Here is a 23174-nt window from a genome sequence, read left to right on the forward strand (position 1 = left end):
CTTCAGCTGTTGTAGCACTGCCGTCCTTTGGTCCGCCGCGTCTGACACCGAGGCCGCTTTCGGCTTTAGGTCCGCTGTGCTTGTCTGCGATGGTTGCGCCAGCCTTTCCGAGGCGACAGACTTCGCTAACTTTGACAACACCTCCCGAAGCGACCGCGTCGGCTTGACCTTGCTCACGTTGGAGGAGTTAGTTTTTGATGAAGTGTTGAGGAAATGGAGATACAAAACAAATTAAAAGAAAAACTTACAGACTAATTTACAATAAACTTATACTAAATTTTGGTATTATGATTAGGGTTGCCACCTTTTTTTTAAGCAAATAGAGTATATTTACTTTTTAAGGTAAAAAAATAAAGTACAAGATCTGAAAATAAAGTATTATTTATTTAAACTGCTATTTTTTTCCATACATATTTTTTGTTACTTCTGGCAACATCTAACAAATATTTATTATCAAAGAACGTCTTAACCGCATCTTTACAATCTATGTTTAGATTGAAATATGTAAATAATTCGTTTTTTATTAAATTTAGGGACGCTCTGTTTCGTTCGTCTCGCCACTTAGCATTCATCAGAGAAAAAACTCTCTCTGTAAATGCTGAAGTGGCAGGAATGGATAGCAGAAATGACACGATTTTATATATATTTACGAAATCATTACTACTTTGAAAAAATTTTTGCCACTTCTGTGATGTAGATAATTCCAAAAAATCTTTAGAATGATAAATTGTGCATATAACTCTTTTAATAAAGAAACTTCTTCATACAGGTCATCCATGTTAATATTAAGTTTTTGCAGTTTCAAAGTTTCTACTAAGTGAGAAAAGTGTTGATATTCAACATCACTATTTAAATTTATGTTGCTCAGTGAAAAGAGCCAATTTGTTTGATTGAAATCAAACCATTTATCCAGGTACATTAAGGCTTTGTCTAAGAACAATATAAAGTTTCTATGAATTTTTTGACTAACTTCAGGTGAGGACATCTCGATTTGTTTAATCTTTTTTCCAGTTTCATATCCAAAAAAGAGATCTTCTTTTCTTTTCATTAATTCTTTCCTAAGATTGTGCATAATATTGTATACATCCAAAATTGTTATGTTATTCCCTTCTAAGAATTTTACAGTTTTAGTAAACACATTTAAAATATGGCTACAAAAATTAAAGTAAACATCAATCAAGTCATGATTATCACTGGTATTCAGCAATAACAAATTTTGTATAATCATTGGGCAGTCTTCTCCTAGGCTCACAAAATAATTTCTAATTGCTCTCCAATTTAACAATATAGTATCTATACAAGGTAGAAGAGAGAGCCATCTAGTTCCGACATGGCGTTTGAGTTCATGAAAATCCCCATCGACCGATTCTATGAATTTTTTTAATTCTTCTCTCCGAACAGCCGAGTGGGAAAAATGAGCATAGATTTTAAGGATAATATTCTCAATGTCATAGGACAAAAAGTTCATGGCATGTTTCATGCAATTGTGCACTATATGAGCATGACAATTTCCCTTGATCAAGTCCGGCACCAAATCTCTAATGTTTGTAAATAATGAGTGGTTAATTCCAAAATTTGCATTTGTATTGTCTGCACTTAGCCCAGATATATTACTAAAAGATAATTTGCACTGCTCTATTGACTTCTCAATTGCATGAAACATGCCATCAGCTGATTCATTGCTGTTTTCATAGAAATCAATTAATTTACTTTGAATGCCATTTTTGGCTGTAAAATATTGCACAACCAAAGGGAAAAGTTTTATATTTTTCTTGTTGGAAGCATCCGTTTGCAAGCAGAAATATAAATTATTTGAATTCAAATCATCTATTACATTTTGTAAAGCATATGGACCCAACACTTCTGTAACTAGTGCTTCCATTTTGGTCCTAGCTAGACGAATACTTGTGGCTGTGCTTGAATTAACATAAATAATTTTATTTAACTTAACTGTGCAGTCCATACTATTGTAGGACAAATTATGCTTAACAGTGTGATATGTTAAGGCTAGCTCAGCAGCTGTAACATTGTCTTTGTCACTGTAAAATGAACCTTGAGACGAAGTGGAAGCAGAAGCAGGCCCAATAAATTTTTCAAGCAGTCCACTAGATTTTTTCATCTCAGATTTCGATTTATGCTGTTTTGTTTGCAGGTGTTGCTTAACCTGTAAACCAATAATAAACCCATCACCTCACCACCACACCACCAAGAAACCAAAGATTAATTATGATGATAGTGTTAGTGATACTAATTCTTTCCATGCATGCTCGTTTCTCCCACCCATACTCACACATACACACATCTACCTTAGATTAAGTTTTTTCCACTAACCTGTCCTATTCCAGCTGAAGCAATAGCGAAAATCACTCCGCATAATTTGCATTTCGCATTATATTCATTTTGAGGGTCATTGGTTAACCAAGCACCATGTTCTTTTTCCCACAGACTTTTGTACTTTTGCCTTCGTTTTGTTTGCTTTATATTCATTTCTTTTAAGCATTTTTTCGGTGTACTGCAGTCAGTGTCACTATAGAAGTCCAACTCTAAGTCAGAGTCCGATTCCAGTAATCGTTTTTTAGATGTATTTCGTGAGATACAGTTATCTGCATCCATAACTGAAGAATTATCACAATGTACACACCAAGAACGGAAAATAATATTTGAACTTTTGCTTTAACCGCAAAAAACGTCAAAGGGTTACGTTCAAAAGCGATAGTGCTGCTCAGCATTTAACTTTATCGACGCGATCCGTTCCGTTTAACGCAAATAATCGCTTGACCTTTTTGTTTCTTTTAGTAAATCTTCAAAAGTCGAAATAGGTAAAAAAAAGTATTTTCACGTACTTTATTGCCCTCATAAAGTATAAAGTACGTTTACCCAAAATAAAGTACAATACTTTATTATAAAGTACGGGTGGCAACCCTAATTATGATACAATTATTGTGATGGACTCTCGTACTAATCTACGTGACGACGATGTTATTGTCGCTGAGGTGTCGGGTGTGGAATCAAACGATTGTTTCAAATAATACGTGTTTATTATAGGAACCCCGATATAGAACTGGCTTAGGATAGCCTAGAACATACAATAATATAGCAGCATATATACGTAAAGTATTTCTACTCTACACCTTCCCCATAAAACAAAAAAAAAATGATTATATAGTACATTTTTTTTTAAATACAAAATTAAGTACTTATATTTAAAGAATACAAGTCAATGTTATGCATAACATAGGACGATTATTCCATAGTAGCGTGATACATGATCCACCTTAAACAATAACAATTAGATACTAAAGTATTAAAGTACACTTGGCGACAATAGTGCTCACACATAATATAATGAATGACTTGATTTATTTTAAGAATAATAAGGCCTAGTTCTGTTTTTGTGTACTATTATTTCCTTGCCACTTTTCACAATTTTCACATTTGGTGCCATATCGTCTACAACAATATAAGGACCTAAGTATAAACTATCTAATTTAGAACAATTTTCATTTTTTAATAACACAAGATCTCCTTTTTTGTATAAAATCGGGTTTATTTTATAATCATATAATAATTTTCTATTTTGTTTACTAACAATTAAATTTTCCCTAGCGTCTTGATGTGCTCTTTGTAACCTAAATTTCAGTTCTAGTGGATAACTATCGAAATTGTACAGTTTATCAACATTTGAAGTTAGATTATTTGGTAAGATACATACATGTCCAAAAACAAGCTCATAAGGGGTATACTTTGTTTCTGTGTGTACTGTAATATTATAAGAAAATTGCCAATATGGTAACCACTGACTCCATGACCTTGAACTATTTCTGCAATGAATTCTGAGATAGTTACCTAAACTTTTGTGTGTGTTCTCAAGCGCGCCGATGCTCTCATGATGATATGCTGACGCGAACCTTTGTTCTATATTTAAAAGTTTACTTACCTCCCTCATTGTAGAAGACATGAACTCCGTTCCTTTGTCCGTAGCAATCGTCTTTGGAATACCATACCTTAATATAAAATGTTCTACGAACGCCCTTGCCACGCTTTCGGTAGTTTTTGATTTAATGGGAGTAGCAACTAAGTATTTAGTTAACTCGCATTGTATTGTAAGAATATAAGAATACCCCTCATCATCTTTTTCAAGAGGGCCGACTAAATCTAAGAATATTTTTTCAAAAGAATTTGATGATGTTGTTGTAATTGAAAGTGGTTCCTTAATATATCTAAAATGTTTATTTCTTTGACACGCATCACATTTATTAATGAAATCCGATATATCTTTTTCCATACCGGGCCAATAGTAGTACTTTTTTATATTGTTTAGTGTTCTTTTGATTCCCGCGTGGCCACTTGTAGGTAACAAGTGAAAATCATTAATTATAATTCTCCTAGTATCTTTATTTTCTATTCTACGAACATCATTAATGACACAAAGTCTAGGACCCTTCCAAGTTACATTTTTATTTATTTCCTCCACAATGAGTTCCATAAACTTGATATTTTCCCTTTTCTTAATTATTATAAGCTCACTTATCTGATTCTTCTTACAAATGTATTCCAAATCTCTCAACAACACGTCTCGCGTTATTGCTGATAAAGAATTCGGATCAACATAAATGGATGACTTAGAAGGAAAATAATAATAAATTTTATTTAATGACTCATAATAACTTTCTTTCTTTGTTAATTTACGTAAAGTTACCCTGTCAAGTAATGTAATTTCAACGTCTCTATTAGTCTTTTTGAGTACTTCAACGACATTTGGCTGATCCGACAGTTGATTACCTGTACTAATAATATCTGATTGATGATAACTATCTTTCTCTATCATTGCTTTTCTTTTTGAGCGCGTCATAACATTTAAACACTCATTATTTATAGTTTTTAATTCATCTGACGTTATTATTATACGAGATAGAACGTCAGCTGCCGCATTATCTTTTCCCCTCACAAATTCTATATCAAAATCATATTCTTCAAGTGTCAGTCGGAATTTCATGAGTCTACTACTAGGCTCTCTCATGCCAAATAAATATACCAAAGGACGATGATCTGTTTGAATTTTAAACTTGCGACCAAATAAATAAGGACGGAAGTATTTAACAGACCATACAATAGCCAGCAATTCTTTTTCAATAACTGGATAATTCTTTTCAGCTTTATTTAAGGTACGGCTTGCGTAAGCAATTGGTCTACCATCGCTGTTACTTAAAACTGAACCGATTGCATAGCCAGATGCGTCTGTTTTAAGTAAAAACACATTACTTTTATCAAAATTAGGATATTGTAACAATGGAGGCGATATTAACTTTTCTTTTAGTGATAAAAAAGAATTATTACATTCTTCATTCCACTCAAATTCTATATTTTTTCGACAAAGATTATTTAAAGGATTAGCTAAAAGTGCAAAGTTAGGTATAAATTTTCGATAGTAATTTGCAAAGGCAATGAATTTTTTAACATCATCGGTATTTTTAGGAACTGGATAATTTTGCAATGCCGCTACTTTAGACGGATCTGGTTTTAAACCTTCAGCTGATATAATATGACCTAAATACAAAATTTCTTTTTTCAGAAAGTCACATTTGTCTGGATTTAGTTTTAGGTTCACTTTTCGTAGTCTAAGCATTATATCAATGAGATTTTTGTTATGAAAGGCTAAATTGCGTCCAAAGCAAATTAAATCATCTAAATAAACGAGACATTTGTCGTAATGAAGCCCAGACATTGCCACTGTCATAGCTCTTGAAAAAGAACTTGGACTTGTCTTCAAACCCATGGGAAGTCGAGTCATTTGGTATTGTCCCGACGAAGTTACGAATGCTGTACACGGCCTACTTTCTTTTGTAATGCCCAATTGAAAATAACCCTTGTAAAGGTCAAGGTGACTAAAATAAACTGACCCAGATAATGCATCCAAAATATCAGTAATATTAGGGAGTGGGAACTTGTCATCCAAAATACAATTATTGAGTTTACGAAAGTCTATAACAAGTCTCATTTTCTTAGAGCCATCCCCACTTTCTTTTTTTGGGACCAGTAAAACAGGGCTAGCCCATTCACTACTACATGGTTCAATAATTTTATCAGTTAACATATCACTAATCTGCTGGTCTAGCTCCTCACGTTGCGAAAACGGTAAACGATAAGGCTTGGTATATATTGGTGTAGTGTTCGGTTTTAAACGTATTTTTTGTTCGCTGATTTTAGATACTTCCAATTTATCTCCAGAAATATGAAACACGTCAGAAAATTTTGCACATATGTTTAATATGGAAGATTTTTCTTCGCCATTCAAATGATCTAATTTTAATAAATTTAATAATGTTTTGACCCTATCTACCGTTATGGGTGACTTCTCAAAATTACAAACTTTGTAATAACATAATTTTTCAAGTTTAGGTTTAAAATAGCTTAACGATACTTCCGATTCACAAGTATTCATTATTTGAATTGGAATTTTACCATTTTCTGGCTTACTTATACCTCCAGCTAGAAAAACTCCCTCACTTAACTCATCTGAGACTACAACGCAATCTTCGGTTTCATTAGTATCGATGAAAAAAATTTTTTCGCACCTTGGTGGTATATTCATATAAACATTTCTATTTAATTTACCTATATGTAATGGTAAAATTAAATTCTGACCTAAAGTTAATGTATTATGTTCGTAATTTAAAACACATCTATGTTTAGTTAGAAAATCTTGGCCTAATATACCTTCAGTATAACATGGTAGGTTTTGGATTACATAAAACTTATGTTGGAATGTGTGACCATTTAAAGATAAATTTAAATAAACATATCCGATAGTTGTTATTCGACCACCAATTCCATTTATAATGATGTTTTGATTATGGATTGGTAAGTTCCAATGAGCGACTATCTCATTTTTCACGGCTGAAATACTAGCACCAGAATCTACCAACCAGTTATATTCTGTGTTATTAAAAGGAACTTTAACATAATTACTAAATTCATATGCAAATAAATTAGGCACGAAAAAACTGATTCGTATTGTCCTCGGAAGTTGAGGGTTGAACAAGGTCACTAGTATTATTACTGTTGTTAATTTCTGACTGAGGGATATTTGGCTCTAAAGGGTACATACCTCGATTTTGATATTTTCCTCTCTGTCCTCTGTATGTACCACGACCTCGGTATCTCTGATATCTCGATGACCGTTGCCAACTCTGGTTGAAATATCCTCCTCTAGGAAACCGTTGGTAGTTCCCTTGGCCACCACGACCACGATAATTTGATGGAGTTCTGAAAAATCTGTTATGCATAGTTGACTCACCTGATCCTTCTTCGCTGGCCACCAAAATCTCACCTTCAGTTGAGTTTGAGTCATCCTGACTGGACACAAGCTCCTCGTCTTTCGCCGCCCGAATGGCATGTTTGAGAGTAGTGTAGTTTCGAGCTGCTAAAATCACACTTAAATTTTTGTTACGCAAACCATTAGTAAATTTGTTAACCGCTAACTTTTCGTTAATCGGTTTCAGGATGTTAAAAGCTTCTGGATTCCCGTCTGCCTGAGAAATAGTGAGATCAACGAACAGTTGTTCCATTTTCTTTCCGAAGTCATCAATTGTATTTGATTTTTGTTTACAATTAACCATTTCTGCATGAATAGCATTGCTAGATTTTTTTGTGAGAAGGTGTAAACGCATTTCCTTAATTAGCTCATCACATGAGGAGTATGTTTGTTGCAAACGTAATTTAGCACTTTCAGAAAGACGCGTTTTCAAAACAAAATTAACCAACAACTGTTCGTCATCCTTCTCTATCATAGAACTATACAGTTCTATAGCAGATATTAAACGCTTCGTCACTTCTTCGTCAGAACTCATAACAGGTAATAGAGCAGCCGCTGTTTTTAATTGGAACTTTTCCATTTTGACAATTTTCTTTTCTATACCACTAGAACAAAGTTGATTTATACGAGAATATAAATTACTAATATCGGTACATAAAACTTGAATACTATCCAAATCACTGTTCTTAACTTCTCCCTTTTTAATCTGATTTTCTAAATCTGATTTAATAATCAAATATTCGCCATAAATTATATTATTTTCATTAAGCCTCTTTTGAATAATATTTTGTGTCCTACGACTTGGCCCTAATTTGGTTAGATATTCCTTTATACCTTTAAGTTTTTCATAAATTTCTTTAAGATTCTGGGCCATTACCTTTTAAGACACAAAATTATAATAACAATATAATTTTAATGTAAACATGACTTTGCATAAGTATTACATAATAATGTTAAGTCTTATCTAAACAAAAGTAAACATTAAAGTTCCCATAAAAAAAAAACTTGTAACCGACTGTACTAGGAAAGATACACGCCACACATGGCCGTTTAATCACTTTTACCGATTTAATCACTTGACGTAAACACTATCGCGCACTCACTACTTCCTCAAAGGAAAGGAAAAAAAAAAATCACACGTCCTCCGTCTTGTAAGAAGCTTCACCTGTATCCTGTGCCCCTCTCAGCCTGGGCACCACTCGACGAAGAGAATGTCGCAAGATTTCCTGCCGCATCAGATGCCCATGACACTTTTTATACAATATCATCAGGACGTAACAGGCTCCCAGACAAATGATGAACGTCACAATCATCAGTAGTATTATACTCGTGACACTTGCGTGGGCCATAAATTGAGTAATATCTGCTCCATTGGAACCACCAGCGTTCTGCGCAATGAGTACCTCTTCCTTAGATACAGACTTTCCCATTTTCGACAATTAAGTAATAAAGTGGACTTGAATACAGAAACAACACACAGCGAACAGGTGTCGCGATAAAGATTAGCTGCTTAGTAACATTCATTATTATAACTTTGCACTGAGCACGTCCAGAGTTCATATGTAATTCTTGAGAAACCCTTTTATGGGCAACGGAATGTAAATACTTTCGCGAACCCGAATCGCGCCTCTGGCAGGGTCGCCATGAGGTGTCGGGTGTGGAATCAAACGATTGTTTCAAATAATACGTGTTTATTATAGGAACCCCGACATAGAACTGGCTTAGGATAGCCTAGAACATACAATAATATAGCAGCATATATACGTAAAGTATTTCTACTCTACATCGCTGCGTCGCGTGCTGCCGATGTTCTACTGCCGCTGACAGAGTATGCCTTGACGTGTGATGTGATGTTGTTGGTGGTTTAAAGTTCCCTGCCGGTGTTTTCTCGTGGCTGGATTTTTCGTGAAAAACTGTAGGGGCCAAATGATAGAGCTTTCTAGATTTCAACGACATTCCTCACAGTTTTCTAGGTCCAGCCGTTCCCGAGTTACAGGCCGAGGAGTAATGGCGTCCGAGGGGGAGGGGAGGTCCCGTGTGGTGTTGAGGGGGGGGGGGGTCGGGTTGAGGGTTGAGTGGGTAAGGGGAATAATGAGGGGGTGACAGGTCCTGGATTTCCCAGTCCGAAATATCCAAACCCGGTTATCCTAGGACAAGTCGTTCAGGAGTTCCCTTTTACTTACCTGGTGGGCCGCTGCGGTGTCTTCAGCTCTGGTGTGGTGTCTTCAGGCCGTCTCTGGGGTCTTCACTTGTGGCTGCGTTGTCAGGTGACAGATGACAGATGGTGACAGATGAAGTTTCGGCGACGTTGACGTCTCGCAAATTGACTTAGGCATTTAAATGTTACTTGTCAAAATGACGTCTGGCGTTTAACTTGACGTCTGTCGCCGCGTGTAGCCTTGGAGGTTTTTTTTTTTTTAGACAATACTTTACAACCGCAGACTCTAGGTCCGCGCCTTTTTTAGTATTGCCTTTTTTTATTCGATATTGACTAAATTTTTCGCCATTTATTACATTCTCCGCTGCGACTGCAGCATTCGTCCGTCCACGTACATATGTTTTAAACGTACGGGGTCCATCACCTTTTTCTTATTCTATAATATCATATTATTAGTTGTAGCCGTATTATACTTATATGCTATGGTTATCATAATGTTTATTTATTGAGGTGTATTATTGGGTTGGGGTTTTTTTTTTAACTTCTATGTTTATATAATATGCTTATATTATTTTAGGTATAAAATTATTGTTATTTTTTTTTATACCCAGTTATTAATACACATAACTAAGACTTACATTTACACATTTACAATTGACACATTTCATTTTGGGGTTGGGGTTGGGGTCATTGGGATTGGGAGTGGGTGTTGATATTTTGTCGAAGCTCGGTCAGCGCCTCCACGATCGCCATGTTTCGGTGCTGCATCGCTGTCTTAAGGTTGTAGTCGGCAACTGCGGCTGTTGGCGCATCCATGGGTTTCCTGCAGAAACGGCCTATCGCGTCGCTGGCATCGTCGGTGTAATAGACGCAGCTGGATGTATGGCGCGACACTGCTACAACCGCATGAGGGACGCTGTCGTGAATCCGGATTCGACGTCGGGTGTTTATTATGACGACGCGCTCATATGTGAGACCCTGAGATTCGTGGATGGTCAAGGTGCGAGAGCCTTCCCCAGATCCGTATCCCTGGGCACTCAAGGAGGATTTCTCCTCCTGTGTGTGCACCAGGAACAGCGTGTTCTGGGTTTCTTTCGGTATTACCGCACCCGACTAACCAAACACTTTCAGGGAATGGATATTACTGCAGATGTTTTTGACGAGTAAATTCCATTGTAGATCTCACTTAGAGCGAGCGCGACGTCCATGGGATTTCTGTGCGTGCAGAGCAACTCCTGCGTCACTGACGCTACCATACCCGGCCGGATATACCTGAGTGGGAATAGGTTGTCTCTGTCCAAGTATTCAGGCAGCTGGTTGACATCTCCGATGAGGACGACTTCGCTGGCTCCCGACAACTTTGCTGCCATGACTACGGCTCCGAAGTGGTTCATGCGGGCTTCGTCCACGGTCAGTCTTCGGCACTTCTCTTTAAACCCGTTTGCTAAAACGGAAGCCATAGTCCGCACCTTTGTCTTCGTATTTACCCCTACCCGGTGCGAGAGCTTCTCCCTCAGATCTTTGGCAGCTTCTGTCGTCGTGGTGACCACCACCTCGTCCTTCTTACCGAAGTGCGTCACCAGCCAAGTTGTCTTGCCGCACCCTGGTACTCCGTTTACCCATTTGATGTTTTCTATATCCCATAATGCTGGATCGTATGTTTTCGAAGTCCCCTCGATGGTTTGCGCCATCTTGAGGAACCTATCGTCCAGCATTATCTCAGTGCAACCGGCAACGACCACTGTTGTATCTTCCGAAGGCGTTTGAAAGACTGGCTTGCCCTTCCTTTTCGTCTCGTCCTCGTCCAGTGCCACGAAACCGCAGGTCGCGCAATAAGCAGCCATGTATGATTTCCCCATTTTACCTATGATGACTTGGGATGTGGAGTTATCACACACCGCCGCCCCCGCCTCTTCGAGTAGTACTCTTAACAGACCCTCGTTCCGAAGATTGAAAGTCTGCAAGATTTTCTTGCATGTTGTGAGGTTTAGCTGTTTGGTCGCTCTCACAACTGCCAGGAACTCGAGAAAGGCGTTGTACACGTGATCCGCGGGTTCTGACACCGGTATGTATGTTGGAGGACTGACTTGGCCCATTTCTGCTCTTGACGGTTGAGGCTGCAGTTCCGGCCTTACCCACGGGGGTTCTCTGACGAAGGCCGCGGTTGCCGCCTCTTGGCCGATGGGCGCGTCAAACAGGCCGGAGTGGATCACTCCCATCCGACGCTGCTTGGGTATGGAGTTAAGGAAGGACTTGAACCTGGCAAGTCGAGATTTTTGTTGCTCCTGTTTTTCCGGGGAGTTTCTGTTTGTCTGAGCGGCTTTCTCTCTTTCTGCGTTTATCTTTTCCTGTGCTCGCTCAGACCCGCTGGGTGTTTCCGGTGACGAGGACTTTGAGTCAAGTGTTTTTGGGCTCTTCTTCGGGGATCTAAGATAACTGAGATCTTCTCCCCTATCCTCGTACACTACCAGTTCATGTTTCCCAGCGGCCTTTAAGCAGCCTAGACGGTCCGCCGTTGTTCCTTTGACGCCTTCGATGACCATGGCGTCCACGCTGATGGTCTTTGGAACGCTTCCTGACGTCCCTAGCTTTTGTAGCAGCGAGCTCGCCTGGGTAAATGGACTGTCTTGATTCCACTCTAGTAATACAACTCTCTTATTCTTGAGCTGCATTACCCGGCATCGGATATCAAAGAAGTCCACTTCCGGTAAGGTGTTGCACCGTTTGGCTTCTATACTCGCTTTTTCTGTGCTTCCATTTGCTAAGGCTGCCAGGCCCGGCGGAATGGCTACTCTTTTTCTTTTTGGTTTACAGAAACTGATCCCGAAACTTTCCTTGTCTCTGTTCATGAACAGGGCAACGCTTCTCAGTCTTATGCCGGGCTCGCCGACTGCTCCCCAATTAAGTATGGTCGTGTTAAGGTGTGTTGGTGTCGGTGCTATAGTAGTCTGTGTATTGTTGGAGTCTATGTGTTTTTGAGTCGGTGCTATTGTTTGGTTTTGTTTAGGGGTCGGTGTTCGTGTTGATGTCTTGACCTGTGTCAGTGATTGTGTTTCAGTCGATGTTTGTTTTTGTGTTCGTGTTTGTGTCGGGGTTGGTGTTTCTGTCAGTGTTTGTGTTTGTGTCGGGACCGTCAGACTTCGACGATACGTCAAAAAACGGCTCTCCTTTGCGCCGATCTTTTGGCTAAATTTTGTTGGTTGATTTACTAACCTCCTTCAATTGTCACTGCAGCAAACTAGAATTCTTCCTGGAGCCACGACCTTTGACCCTCGACCTTGCTCACACTAATCCCGGATATTTGGGATATGAGGAAACTTTACCACTTTCACACGCGAATTCACAAGAATGTAATTTTGGCGAATTTTTTAGTCGGAGCGCGATGTGATGTTGTCCGTAGTTAGGCTTATACTTCGTCGATAGTTTGGATATAAGAACATTGACTCTTACATCATTTTTCATTTTTGTTACGTTGTACTTTGGAATCATAATCATAATTGACTCAGGGCTATATATATTTGTGCTCCGAATCCTAGTGAAGATTCTTGCTCTGTAAACTTGTGTGAAAGAAAAGTGTCCTCTCCAGCATACAAAAGGAAATCGTAAATGATTCCACTTACACCTGCTCGGACATAATTTTTGAAGCCCCATTTATTCGGCTTATCTTTCATATTTTGTTTCCTGTTTCCCGATTTTCTGCCCTTGCATGGGATCATCATCTCATCAAGAATGTTAAGTCGCTCTAGTGAAGAATCTATACATCTCCGATGAGAGTATTATCAATAAGTATATTTGGACCTACTTATGCAAGACGGAACCAATCCACGCAATGATAGTTTTGAGATAAAGCCGTTGTTGTCAAAATTGTGTATACATTGAAATTGTTTGTTATTTTATTTAAAGTCCTTATTGCAAAACTATCCGTGTGTGTGTTGGTTCCTTGTTAATTTAGTACCATACGGTAAAAACCAAAAAAAGCTTATTCTAAAAAGCTATTTCTTTGAAAAATATTATTTAAAAATACATAGTGAGTAAAATAAATAAAAAAATTCAAAATAGGTAAGTAAGTAAGAAAATTTAGATAAGTAAGAAAATTATTCACTTGACTTTGTATATCAAAGTAATGTGAAACAAATATTAATTTTCTACTTGAACATCAGGTTATCCGGAAAAACCTTAAAGATCGTCTTCTATAGAAGGGTTTCCAATCAGCTTTGTATAGAAGTCGTGCCAGTCTTGCGGAATTAAGTGCAACATGCTTTTTAATCATGCAATTTAGCGTCAGGGACCGGTTTCCCTGCTGGCCAAAGCGGCTCCATTACTTTTTGGAGTTAAAAAACCTTTTCTTCCGCGAACATTTTTTTTTTATATCTATAACCTTAAAATATCGTCATTCAAATTATTTTTCATATAAATTTTAAATATTTCATTCTTTTTCAACAATATTTCTTTCGCTCCGTTCCATGACACTTTTTCGTCATCTATTGTTTTCTTTCTGTTTATTATATTTTTTTCTAAAGATGACAAATAAATCTTCAATTTTCAACCTGTGTACAGAAGGCTTGACCTTCCCGTACAGGTAGAACTCCTGGATTGTCTTCAATCCTTAGAAGTTGAAGGGCCAGGCTTAGAACTGTCTGCGCTGCTGGCCCTGGGGGCTTAGACAAAGTAACATCGCTTTGTAGCGAAACGATACCGAATTTCGACATCGTCTGTGAGATAACGACAAACATTTCCTAGCCAATGTAACTCCGTTGTCGTAATCGTTGTGACGAATCGATCATTCGTTAAAAACCAAAATATTGTTTATGGTATCGAAAATTTTGCTGTCACTGCAGCTGTCAGTTCAAATTGTGTTAAATCCGCGAATTTTTTGTTTGTTTTATTTAAAATTAGTATAGAAAAGTTTTCAAGCAAAAACAGTATTCTGACGGTGGTAAGTGAAGTGAGGAGTGTTATTACTTATAGATTGTCTGCACAACTTAATGATATTTAAAATACTCATTTTTTTATTCACTGATGTTCAAACGATGAGTGTGTTAATTGCCTGAGCTTTCCGTTTGTTTTTGGAATTAGAAACATTCGCGACAGAAATCCAGTCTTGGAATGACATTTCTCGACTACGCCTTGGTCTAGAAGTTGTTTGAGCTCTTTGGACATCTCGTTCGAGGGTCTTGTCGCGAATCTTTCCAAATTTTTCTGTAGGGGTATAGAAGGCGGTTTGGAAACGAAAGGTATCGTGTAGCCCGAATTAAAATTGATTTTGGCGCCCCTATTTTCTCCCACTGTGCTCGGAACTCGCCCAGCTGTCCCCCTCGAAAACCGTCAATATGTGGCACGGGAGATTCGAGACTTCTTGTCGCTTTCACCCCTACCCCTACGTTGACCGTAGTTAGACGGCTTTTTCGGTGGCGGATTGCGGGATGAGTGGTGAGAAGATACATTGTGGGGCGATGAGTGGTAGTTAGCGGAGTATTGAGGAGCCGGTCGGGAACGCCAAGATGGTTTCGTGACTTTGGATCTAACCGGTGGAGCTGGCTTACGAAAGGAATTGACGGTCCTTTCCGTGGCCCTTGGTGAGCTAAAAACAGCTGACACTCCCCCGTTTTCCTTGACTAAAGTACTAAGCTGCTTCTCCTCAAATAAGTGGGTCGGTGATGGAGGAATATTGTGGAGTGCATTATTAAGGACCTCATTCCTTGTCTTGAAAGCTTTACGATGAATGTCGATGGTCTCAGACCGATGAGCGCACACAAACTGCAGAAGTTGATCTGAGGTCGTCTTGAAGGTGGAGTCCTCCGCCACCAGCTGTCTTAATTCTGTACTAGCACTTGGACACTTTTTAACTATTGTGTTTGGATTTTCGGCAAGAGCCCTACGTTGGAGCAGCAACCCGTGCGTGATTGTGCCTAGGAGATTCTCTTGCTTCGTAAGCCATGGAGACGGTTGAGTGGTTAAAGTGCCTAGCTCCGTGTTAATTTTAAGAGCGCTAAAGATTGATGCCGCATGCAATTGCTTTTCTACTTCCTTATAGCGGATCCGGTTCCAGCTATCGGTGCCCAGCCTTTGGCACTCAATTCCTTCCTTCTTAATTTGTGCCGAAGGTTCGGGAATTAGAGGTTCCGCTTCCTTGGTTGTGGGCAGAAATTCTAGCTCCATTTCGTCTTCTACGACTTGCCAATTCGCGTCCAGAGCAGGTGCTCTCCATGACGGGGACTCAGAGGTCTCTGAACCTGCATGTTCTTCGTCGCTAGAAAAGTAATTTTCTTTGTTAGACTCACAGTCAGACTGTTGTCGGTGCTCTAGTTTCTCCAACAGAACAGCAAACATGCTCTCCACTCTTTGTTCCAAAGCTCCAAAGCTTCAATCCTGGCATCCTGCGATGTGGAGGGTGAGTCTGAGTCCCTCTTGCGCCTTCGTACCGAAGGTTCTTGATTTTGTGTCGTTGCAGAGGACGTACTCCTTCTCTTCCGACTGGTTTCTTCTGATTGAGAGCGGGAACCGGAAAGAATTCGATCGGCTTCGGGTCTAGTGTGTAACAGTGGCCGCAGTGTTTCGACTGACTGTTTAAACAATTCAGTGCGCGCTGCTGAGCCTCGAATGCGATTTGCCACAGCTGGTGGCCCAAGAATAAGTGCCCATGTAAACGCCCAATCAAGAAGCTTACACCTTATGTCTCGATACCCCTTCTCCGAAAAGTGATCCGCCTCTGGTAAAAATGCGCGGACTAGGCCCACGGTAGGGAGGGCAAATACCAATTTATTTAGTATGTTAGGATCGATCTTCTCACCAAACAAGTCTTCTTTTGTTGCTGTAGTCACCTCCCAGGATGACCAGCCATCCGGTAGGTGCTCTTGCGCTAGCACCTTCACCCGCTCCAAAATCTCCTCGTCCTGGTCCGTAGTTGCATGCTCGTCCAGTAGCTTGCCGAGGGTTACCAGGCTCCCTGGTTGGGTCATCTGAAGCAAAGCAAAGCGGTCATGCAAAACCCAAGCAGGTGTACTCAATTTGATGTCTAGCGGCTCACTGGTTGAGCCTCTCAGAAAACGAGCGGCGCCGCTCGTGTTTCGGCTGAATTTATGAGCCGTGCCGCTCAATCTATGAGCCGCGCCGCTCAATCTATGAGCCACGCCGCTCGAACTTTGAGCCGCGCCGCCCAATTTCTTGGGCCGTGCAGCCCACTATTCGAGCTGCGGCTTTGACTAGACGGACTGTGGCGGTAAAGCCGACATGTCTAACAAGCGCAGTAGCTGTGTCGTGATCGTCAAATGTATGTATATTGTGGATGGTATGTCCGACAAATACAATAATAACCCGCGCATGTTTCGTGGATGCAATGTCCGACAAAAATTATGCCCTCGGCAATGCTATCGAGCATGCTAAGCTTGCGATATTTTACATTCCAAGCAAATTCAGAGCAAACCCGCACCTTGAACATAAAAAGCAACACAGAAACAGAGAATAAAACAATAGAATGACTTACCCCGATATCCAATGGTAAACCACTCACAAAACGTTACAACAACGTTGAAATAGCAAACTTTTTAAACAAACATGTGCGTACATGAAGGTAACTGTAAGCGTACTAACAAGATCGCGCGCTCTCCCGCCGCGCGGGGGGGGGGGGGACGGCGCGTCGCCGCGCCTTGCCCCCGCGTCAGGAACACGGACAAGGAAGAAAGAACGTAAGTAGACATGTGTGTGTGCAGATAGGTAAGGTAGGTTATCTCCGAAGGTTAAGCCGAAGGCACAGAACTGAAATACAAATTTTCTTTAGCAGAAACTCCACAACCGTCACAGCCCTCAAATAATTTGTCTGCAACGCAAACACCCCTTCCGCTTGTGCCGACTCCACTTTCGGCTCATGGACGGCAGCCTATTGCGCCATCCCCGCTAGCCCCAGTAGCGCTATCCCCGCCAGCCCCGGCAGCTCTATCCCCGCTAGCTTCACCAGCGCCCTCTACTCCGAGGCGAAGGCGGCCAGATGTTCCCCGCGCGTCAGCTATTACTCCGCCTGCCAGGCGTCGTCATCGCTTGGGTCTCAGGTCGCCGGCGTCACCGCAGTCTGCTGCTTCTCCGGACTGCCCCCGCTTGCGTGCCCGCTGTAGATTGGCACCGACCCCTTTTGAGAGAGTGGCAAGCGAATTTACAGCCGTTGAAGTACGACGCCTGGAGCTGGAGGAAGCCAGGAGTAGGCGGCAACACGAGCGCGACTTGCGAGCGTTGGAGGTCGAGCACGAGCGAAACCAAGTTTTCAGCTCCTTGGTACAAGTTGCTCAGGCTTGGCTTGATTATTATCGCAATTAAGTGTTGTCCCTAACACAGAACCAGTGAACACTGCGTAGTTCAGCAATTGTCTTGTCCCTATTTCTAAAATAATTAAATGCTTATCTGAAGCCTTAGCATTCTGCATCTCAAACTTGTGCAAGGGTCTTAATATGTCAATATGTTAAAATTGTAACGTTGAGACTTTTTATTTTTATTTTTAAGTTTTGAAAATGTTTACTTAATTAATTAATACTTGGAGCACCAAAGCAGATCACCTAGGTGATATCTGTACACCACCGAGGTGCTTTGCTGCTGCTGTGTTCTGTGAGGGACAGGTGAAACAGAAGTACAGAAAGATTCGTTTTAGTTTAGATATAGCTTGATTACCTGATTATAGACTAGTGAGTTGAGGCTCGCCTAGAGCCCAACAGTTGAAATAAAAAGGCTGATTAATATCATTGTTATAAACATTAAAATTTTATAGAGTTTATCTAGTGGATTAATAAAAATATACAAATTTTCAACTTAATTTTATTTATTAACTTAATCACAACCTACTAACTAAGCGGCTTCGCGTAGCCCTGCCTCGAATTAACTCATTTTGGTTATCATTGATGGCGGTGCTATGTGTGGTGTACAGCGTCATCTTCACTACCTTCTAAGCTCCCGGCTGGCATATCACTCGGAGGTGGTATACTAGCATGTATTGCAATGTTGTGCAGCACACAACATGCGTTTGTAATTTTACTAGCCATGTCCAGGTGATAATGAAGGACTCTGTGTCGAAGCATACACCTCCATCGAGCCTTGAGTAATCCGAAGCAGTGTTCAATGCGAGACCTCGCTTGGACAGGACGTCTCGTGTATGTATCTTCTTGCGACCCTGGTTCACAATTTAATATGGGCGTCATCAACCAAGGGCGGTGTGGATAGCCAGAATCTCCTAAAAAAAAAGATAATATTTTTTTTTTATTCCACTCCATCTTCAATAAAGAAGAATTGAATAACCATTATTTCTTTCAAGTCATGCTCCTTAAAATGTAGTGCAATCTACTTGGCATGTAGACCTATTGCAGATGTCTCACTATTTAAACTTACCAAGTAACCAAACATGTTCACCACTTTTATGCAGCCCTTGCATGTATGTGCTCACATGACGCGCTGACCATATGTGGGAGTCATGAACAGCTCCACCAAATTTAGTGTTTACATTAGTTATTTTTAAATCATAATCACATATCTGCAAAGAAAATAAAATAGTAGTTACTTATTGATTGATTTGCACAAAGACACAAATTGCAATATGGGGAGGGATTGAATTAAGCCCTAAAACTAAATCATTAAAGTTTTATAGCTTATACTTACAAAATATAAACATATAAATTATCAAATACTTTGAATTGCCATCAGACATGGGCAAAATGTATCACTGAAAAGAAAAGATTGATATGTTTCTTTCGATCACTGGGATATGTATCACTCATTTGTATCTTTATATCCTTTTGTATCCGCGCACGACACGAAGCGACGCGTTTCACTGATGCGTTGCTCAGCGTGGTTCGCTTCGCTCAATTCAATCCAGAGCAAGATGCACGTGCTGTGCCCATATCTGCTTGCTCTTTACCTTACCTATCTTTCTGTTCTGATTTATTGCACTACTTGTTTCGTTCTATAAAAATAGATACTTAAAAAGTATCTATTTTTATGATTGATCAATATATACCCAAATTAACTTCAATTTTTAGTTAATTAATGACTATCGAATACAACATTGGTAGATTAGGTAGGTATTGTTTTTATTTATTTGTAGTAATAATGTGTATAGACTAGGTACCGATTTCCCTTCATACTTTTCCAGGCTTAGGACTGGCAACCTATGACGTGGAGTTATTTCTAGGAATATTAGTTGCATTTGTTAATGTAAAATAAAATTCATAGGTTGGCGTATTTAGAAATCAGTAGATATGTACAATCTTTTGATTATTAATTACAGCATTATTTACATGAGTTTTTTTACACAAACCTATACCTACTTATTTACAGTTGTTTACATGCCAGAATTGCAACTTATGAACAGGAGTTGCGAAACTTTTTTTGACGTCAATCGTCTCCTACGTTCATTCAACGTATATCCCGCTTTCGAAAATATCCTCTCGCAAGGAACAGACGTGGCGACGAGATTGTGCCTTTTCATAATATAATTAAATAGCAGAGGATATATGTGCTTCCGAGCGTGCCACCATTTTAATGGGTCTTCGGTACGCTTTAAAAGCGGCTCATGAATGTATTTGTCTAGTTCGACGATTCCTGCTGCCGTTGGGTTGTCAGGTGTTTGTTTAACCACTTCTTGGTCAAACTCAAACCAAATTGAGTGACTAGAGCCCGGTTCTGGTTGCACTGGCTCTACCGCTGGCGTTGTTGTTGTCCTTGAGGAACTTCGTCCAATTTTAAGTTTTAAGTCTCTCAAAGCCCTATCGAATAATCTAGAGTCCTGGAATCCTTTGTTTTTAAAACGCGGGTCCAGAATTGTGGATTCCGCGTTTAATAAATTCGACTCTATGTGACCGAATCTATGATTTAGATCTTTGTGTAAGTTTTCGATTAGATTTTTTATTTCTGGTAAAACATTATTACCATCCGAGTTTTGCTCAAGCAGCCTGCCCCTAATGTGACCCATCATTATTCTGCACAATGGAATGACCTTAGCCAATGATACATTTTTTTCGCCGCTCACTTCGACTGTTACGTCGTAAAAAAGTTTCAATACAGGGAGAACAGATTGGATTATTAGCCAGTCGTAGTCAGAGAGTGCGAGGTCAGGTCTGGTAAGAGCTATCGTGCTTATTATTGCATCTTTTGTGGAGGTAAATCGATGCAGCATGTCATAGGTAGAGTTCCATCTGGTGGCGACATCTTGTTTTAGTTTAAGGGTTGGAATATTTAGTCTTTGCTGCATTGTCAGCAATTTATGGTTCGCTTGGGAACTGCGCTTAAAGAACTCCACGATGTTTTTGACCTTATTTATACTTGGGGCTATATGCTGTAACGCCGACTGGACGCAAAGGTTCAGAGTGTGGGCAAAGCAAGGAATTTGCCGCCAGTCACCCTCTCTTATAGCTGCTGTAATATTGGCAGCGTTATCGCTGGCGATTGCGGTAATTTTGTTCTCAATACTCCATTCCCGCATGATATTTTTCAAAAATTCTGTTAGATTTTCGCTGGTGTGCCGTTCGTTATACTCCACACATCCCAGTAAATTGGAATGTAATTTTGTTGTCTCTGATGTAGAGAGAATGTAATGTGCCGTAACAGCTAAATAACTTTGATTGTTATCTGATGTCCAGCCGTCAGTCGTGAGGCAGACTGCGTTGGCATTTTCTATATTGTGCCTCACCTTCTCTTCTTGTTTTGTGCACATTTTGGGAATTAAAGATTGCGACAGTGTTTTCCTTGTTGGCAGTTTGTACGCTGGATTCAGCATATTTACAAACTTTTTAAATTCTTCATCCTCCACCATACTGAAGGGATAATATCCATTCGCAATCACGCGCACAAGTTGCTCATCCAAAAGTTCAGCACGCCGAGGCGGCATGGATTTAGTGCTGTGCGCATAATCTCTGATAGAGGGCTGATGAGGAGGTAACCCAACGGAGGATGGGCCGGGGGCAGGGGCGTTGGACGTGGCAGATTCTGTCGCAGTTGACGTCGTTGGCGCAAGTGTCTCCTGCGGGGCCTCAGGTGTCTGCTGCGTTGGCTGCCTGTCAGTAACAAGTGGTACAGTGGGGTGTTTATTTTTTAAATGTCTCCCCAGGTTGCCACAATTTCCAGCCGGTACGGAGAGAATGTTAGCACAATAAAGGCATTTTGCTTTTTTGGGTTCCACTTCCTCAAAGTGGTTCCAAACTGCACTCCGTTTTCGTGAACCTGACATTTTCAGCTGATATTTTTAACACTAACTGTACAAATTTATTTACACTTAAACTAAAGTACCATTAGTCCAATAAAAAAAGTTTAGTAAGTAACTCTAAAATTATTTACACTGATTGTCGATGCAACGAAAACAAAACAATACCTATCCTATCACTTCACTTATTCCCGAATCCCGATCCCGTACGATAGTTAACGCACGGAGGCGGACGAAGGTCAGTCTTGAACTAAATAAATATTGAATTTAATTTTGTAAATCGCAAATTAATCATTTTTTTATCTTTCTTTTCTATCTTGATCCTAATCGCAATAACTTTATGACCGAAATTAGTTTGCATTGTTTACAAAAACTTACTAGGCAAAGTACTTTACAAAAGAAAACCAGTATAATACTTGCAATGTTCACGTACCGCGTTACGACTTTAAGCCCTACGCACCAGTAATAGAGATCTTTTTGTACTGACGTATATCAGTTTATAATGGTCAAACACTTATTCTCGGTATCGAGAAAGTGCGACAGAACATTCTAAGTAGGGAGGTGCGAAAGAGATGTCTGGACTTTCCGATGAGACACCGTGACGCCAGCCGCTCATGCTAGTTGTGCGAGTGCGACACAGATACAAAAGGACGACGATTGAAAGTTGTTAAAGATACAGTACAGATACACTGATACATTCGGATTGGAACGGATACAAAGGGTGAGTGATCAGAACGGACGGATACATATCTTTTTTATCTATCACTCCTGAGTTACCCATCTCTAATTGCCATTGAATTCACTTTAAAAATAGTGATTATTTTATTCATACAGTTTTGTACTATGATTGGAATTGATTGAGCAGCTTACCATTTGAACATTTAAGGAATGAAATCCTATTCTATTATAAAATAAATGTTCTTCCTCAGCCGGTCTTACAATTGCAATGTGGGTTCAATCAATGCACCCTATCACACCAGGCAAATTATGTGTCCTTTGAAACCTGTAAATTATTTGATAATTTTACAACAAATATCAAATAGAACTCTAGTTATGTAGGAACCTTTAAAAAATTCAACCTATTTAAAAATACATACTTCTCTTTGATTATGGATCTCTCCTGAGGTGTTTGTGTAAACACTATCCACCTACTGACCATCCAATTATGGTTAAGGGCGTTTACTACCTCTCTGATGCAGCGACTTGTTGTCCGCTGTGTCAAATAGTGGCCCACACCCACAATTTTTTGGTACGACCCTGTAGCTAAGAAGCTAAGAGCACATAGCACCTGAAACATATAATAAATAATACATAGGAAGGTTAGGCCATGAAGGTTGATTTCATTATTTTAATTTACATAAGTAATAAGTTTATCAAGTATTGTGTGATAAGTACTACGATATTATTGTTGTATAGTACATCACCTATAATACAATTGTTTTATGAATTTAAAATTTCTTACCTTTGTTTCCAGGGAAATCTCAGATGAACCTTTCAATAGGGTATGACTTTTTAAGTCGCTGCATAGC

The 23174-nt window shown here is 39.6% G+C and overlaps 1 protein-coding gene and 1 pseudogene across 1 annotated transcript; both read right to left on the reverse strand.

Moving 5' to 3' along the window:
• Window positions 1-403: 403 nt before the first annotated feature.
• LOC113499937 lies at window positions 404-2993 on the reverse strand. The gene has a single exon (XM_026880542.1). The coding sequence runs from the start codon at window positions 2117-2119 to the stop codon at window positions 647-649; it is 1473 nt and encodes a 490-aa protein (XP_026736343.1). The 5' UTR covers window positions 2120-2993; the 3' UTR covers window positions 404-646.
• A 15325-nt stretch (window positions 2994-18318) lies between these two features.
• On the reverse strand, window positions 18319-22967 carry LOC113500281 (annotated as a pseudogene).
• Between the last annotated feature and the right edge of the window lie 207 nt (window positions 22968-23174).

Source organism: Trichoplusia ni, chromosome 13 (genome assembly GCF_003590095.1).
Source record: "Trichoplusia ni isolate ovarian cell line Hi5 chromosome 13, tn1, whole genome shotgun sequence".
Lineage (NCBI taxonomy): Eukaryota > Metazoa > Arthropoda > Insecta > Lepidoptera > Noctuidae > Trichoplusia > Trichoplusia ni.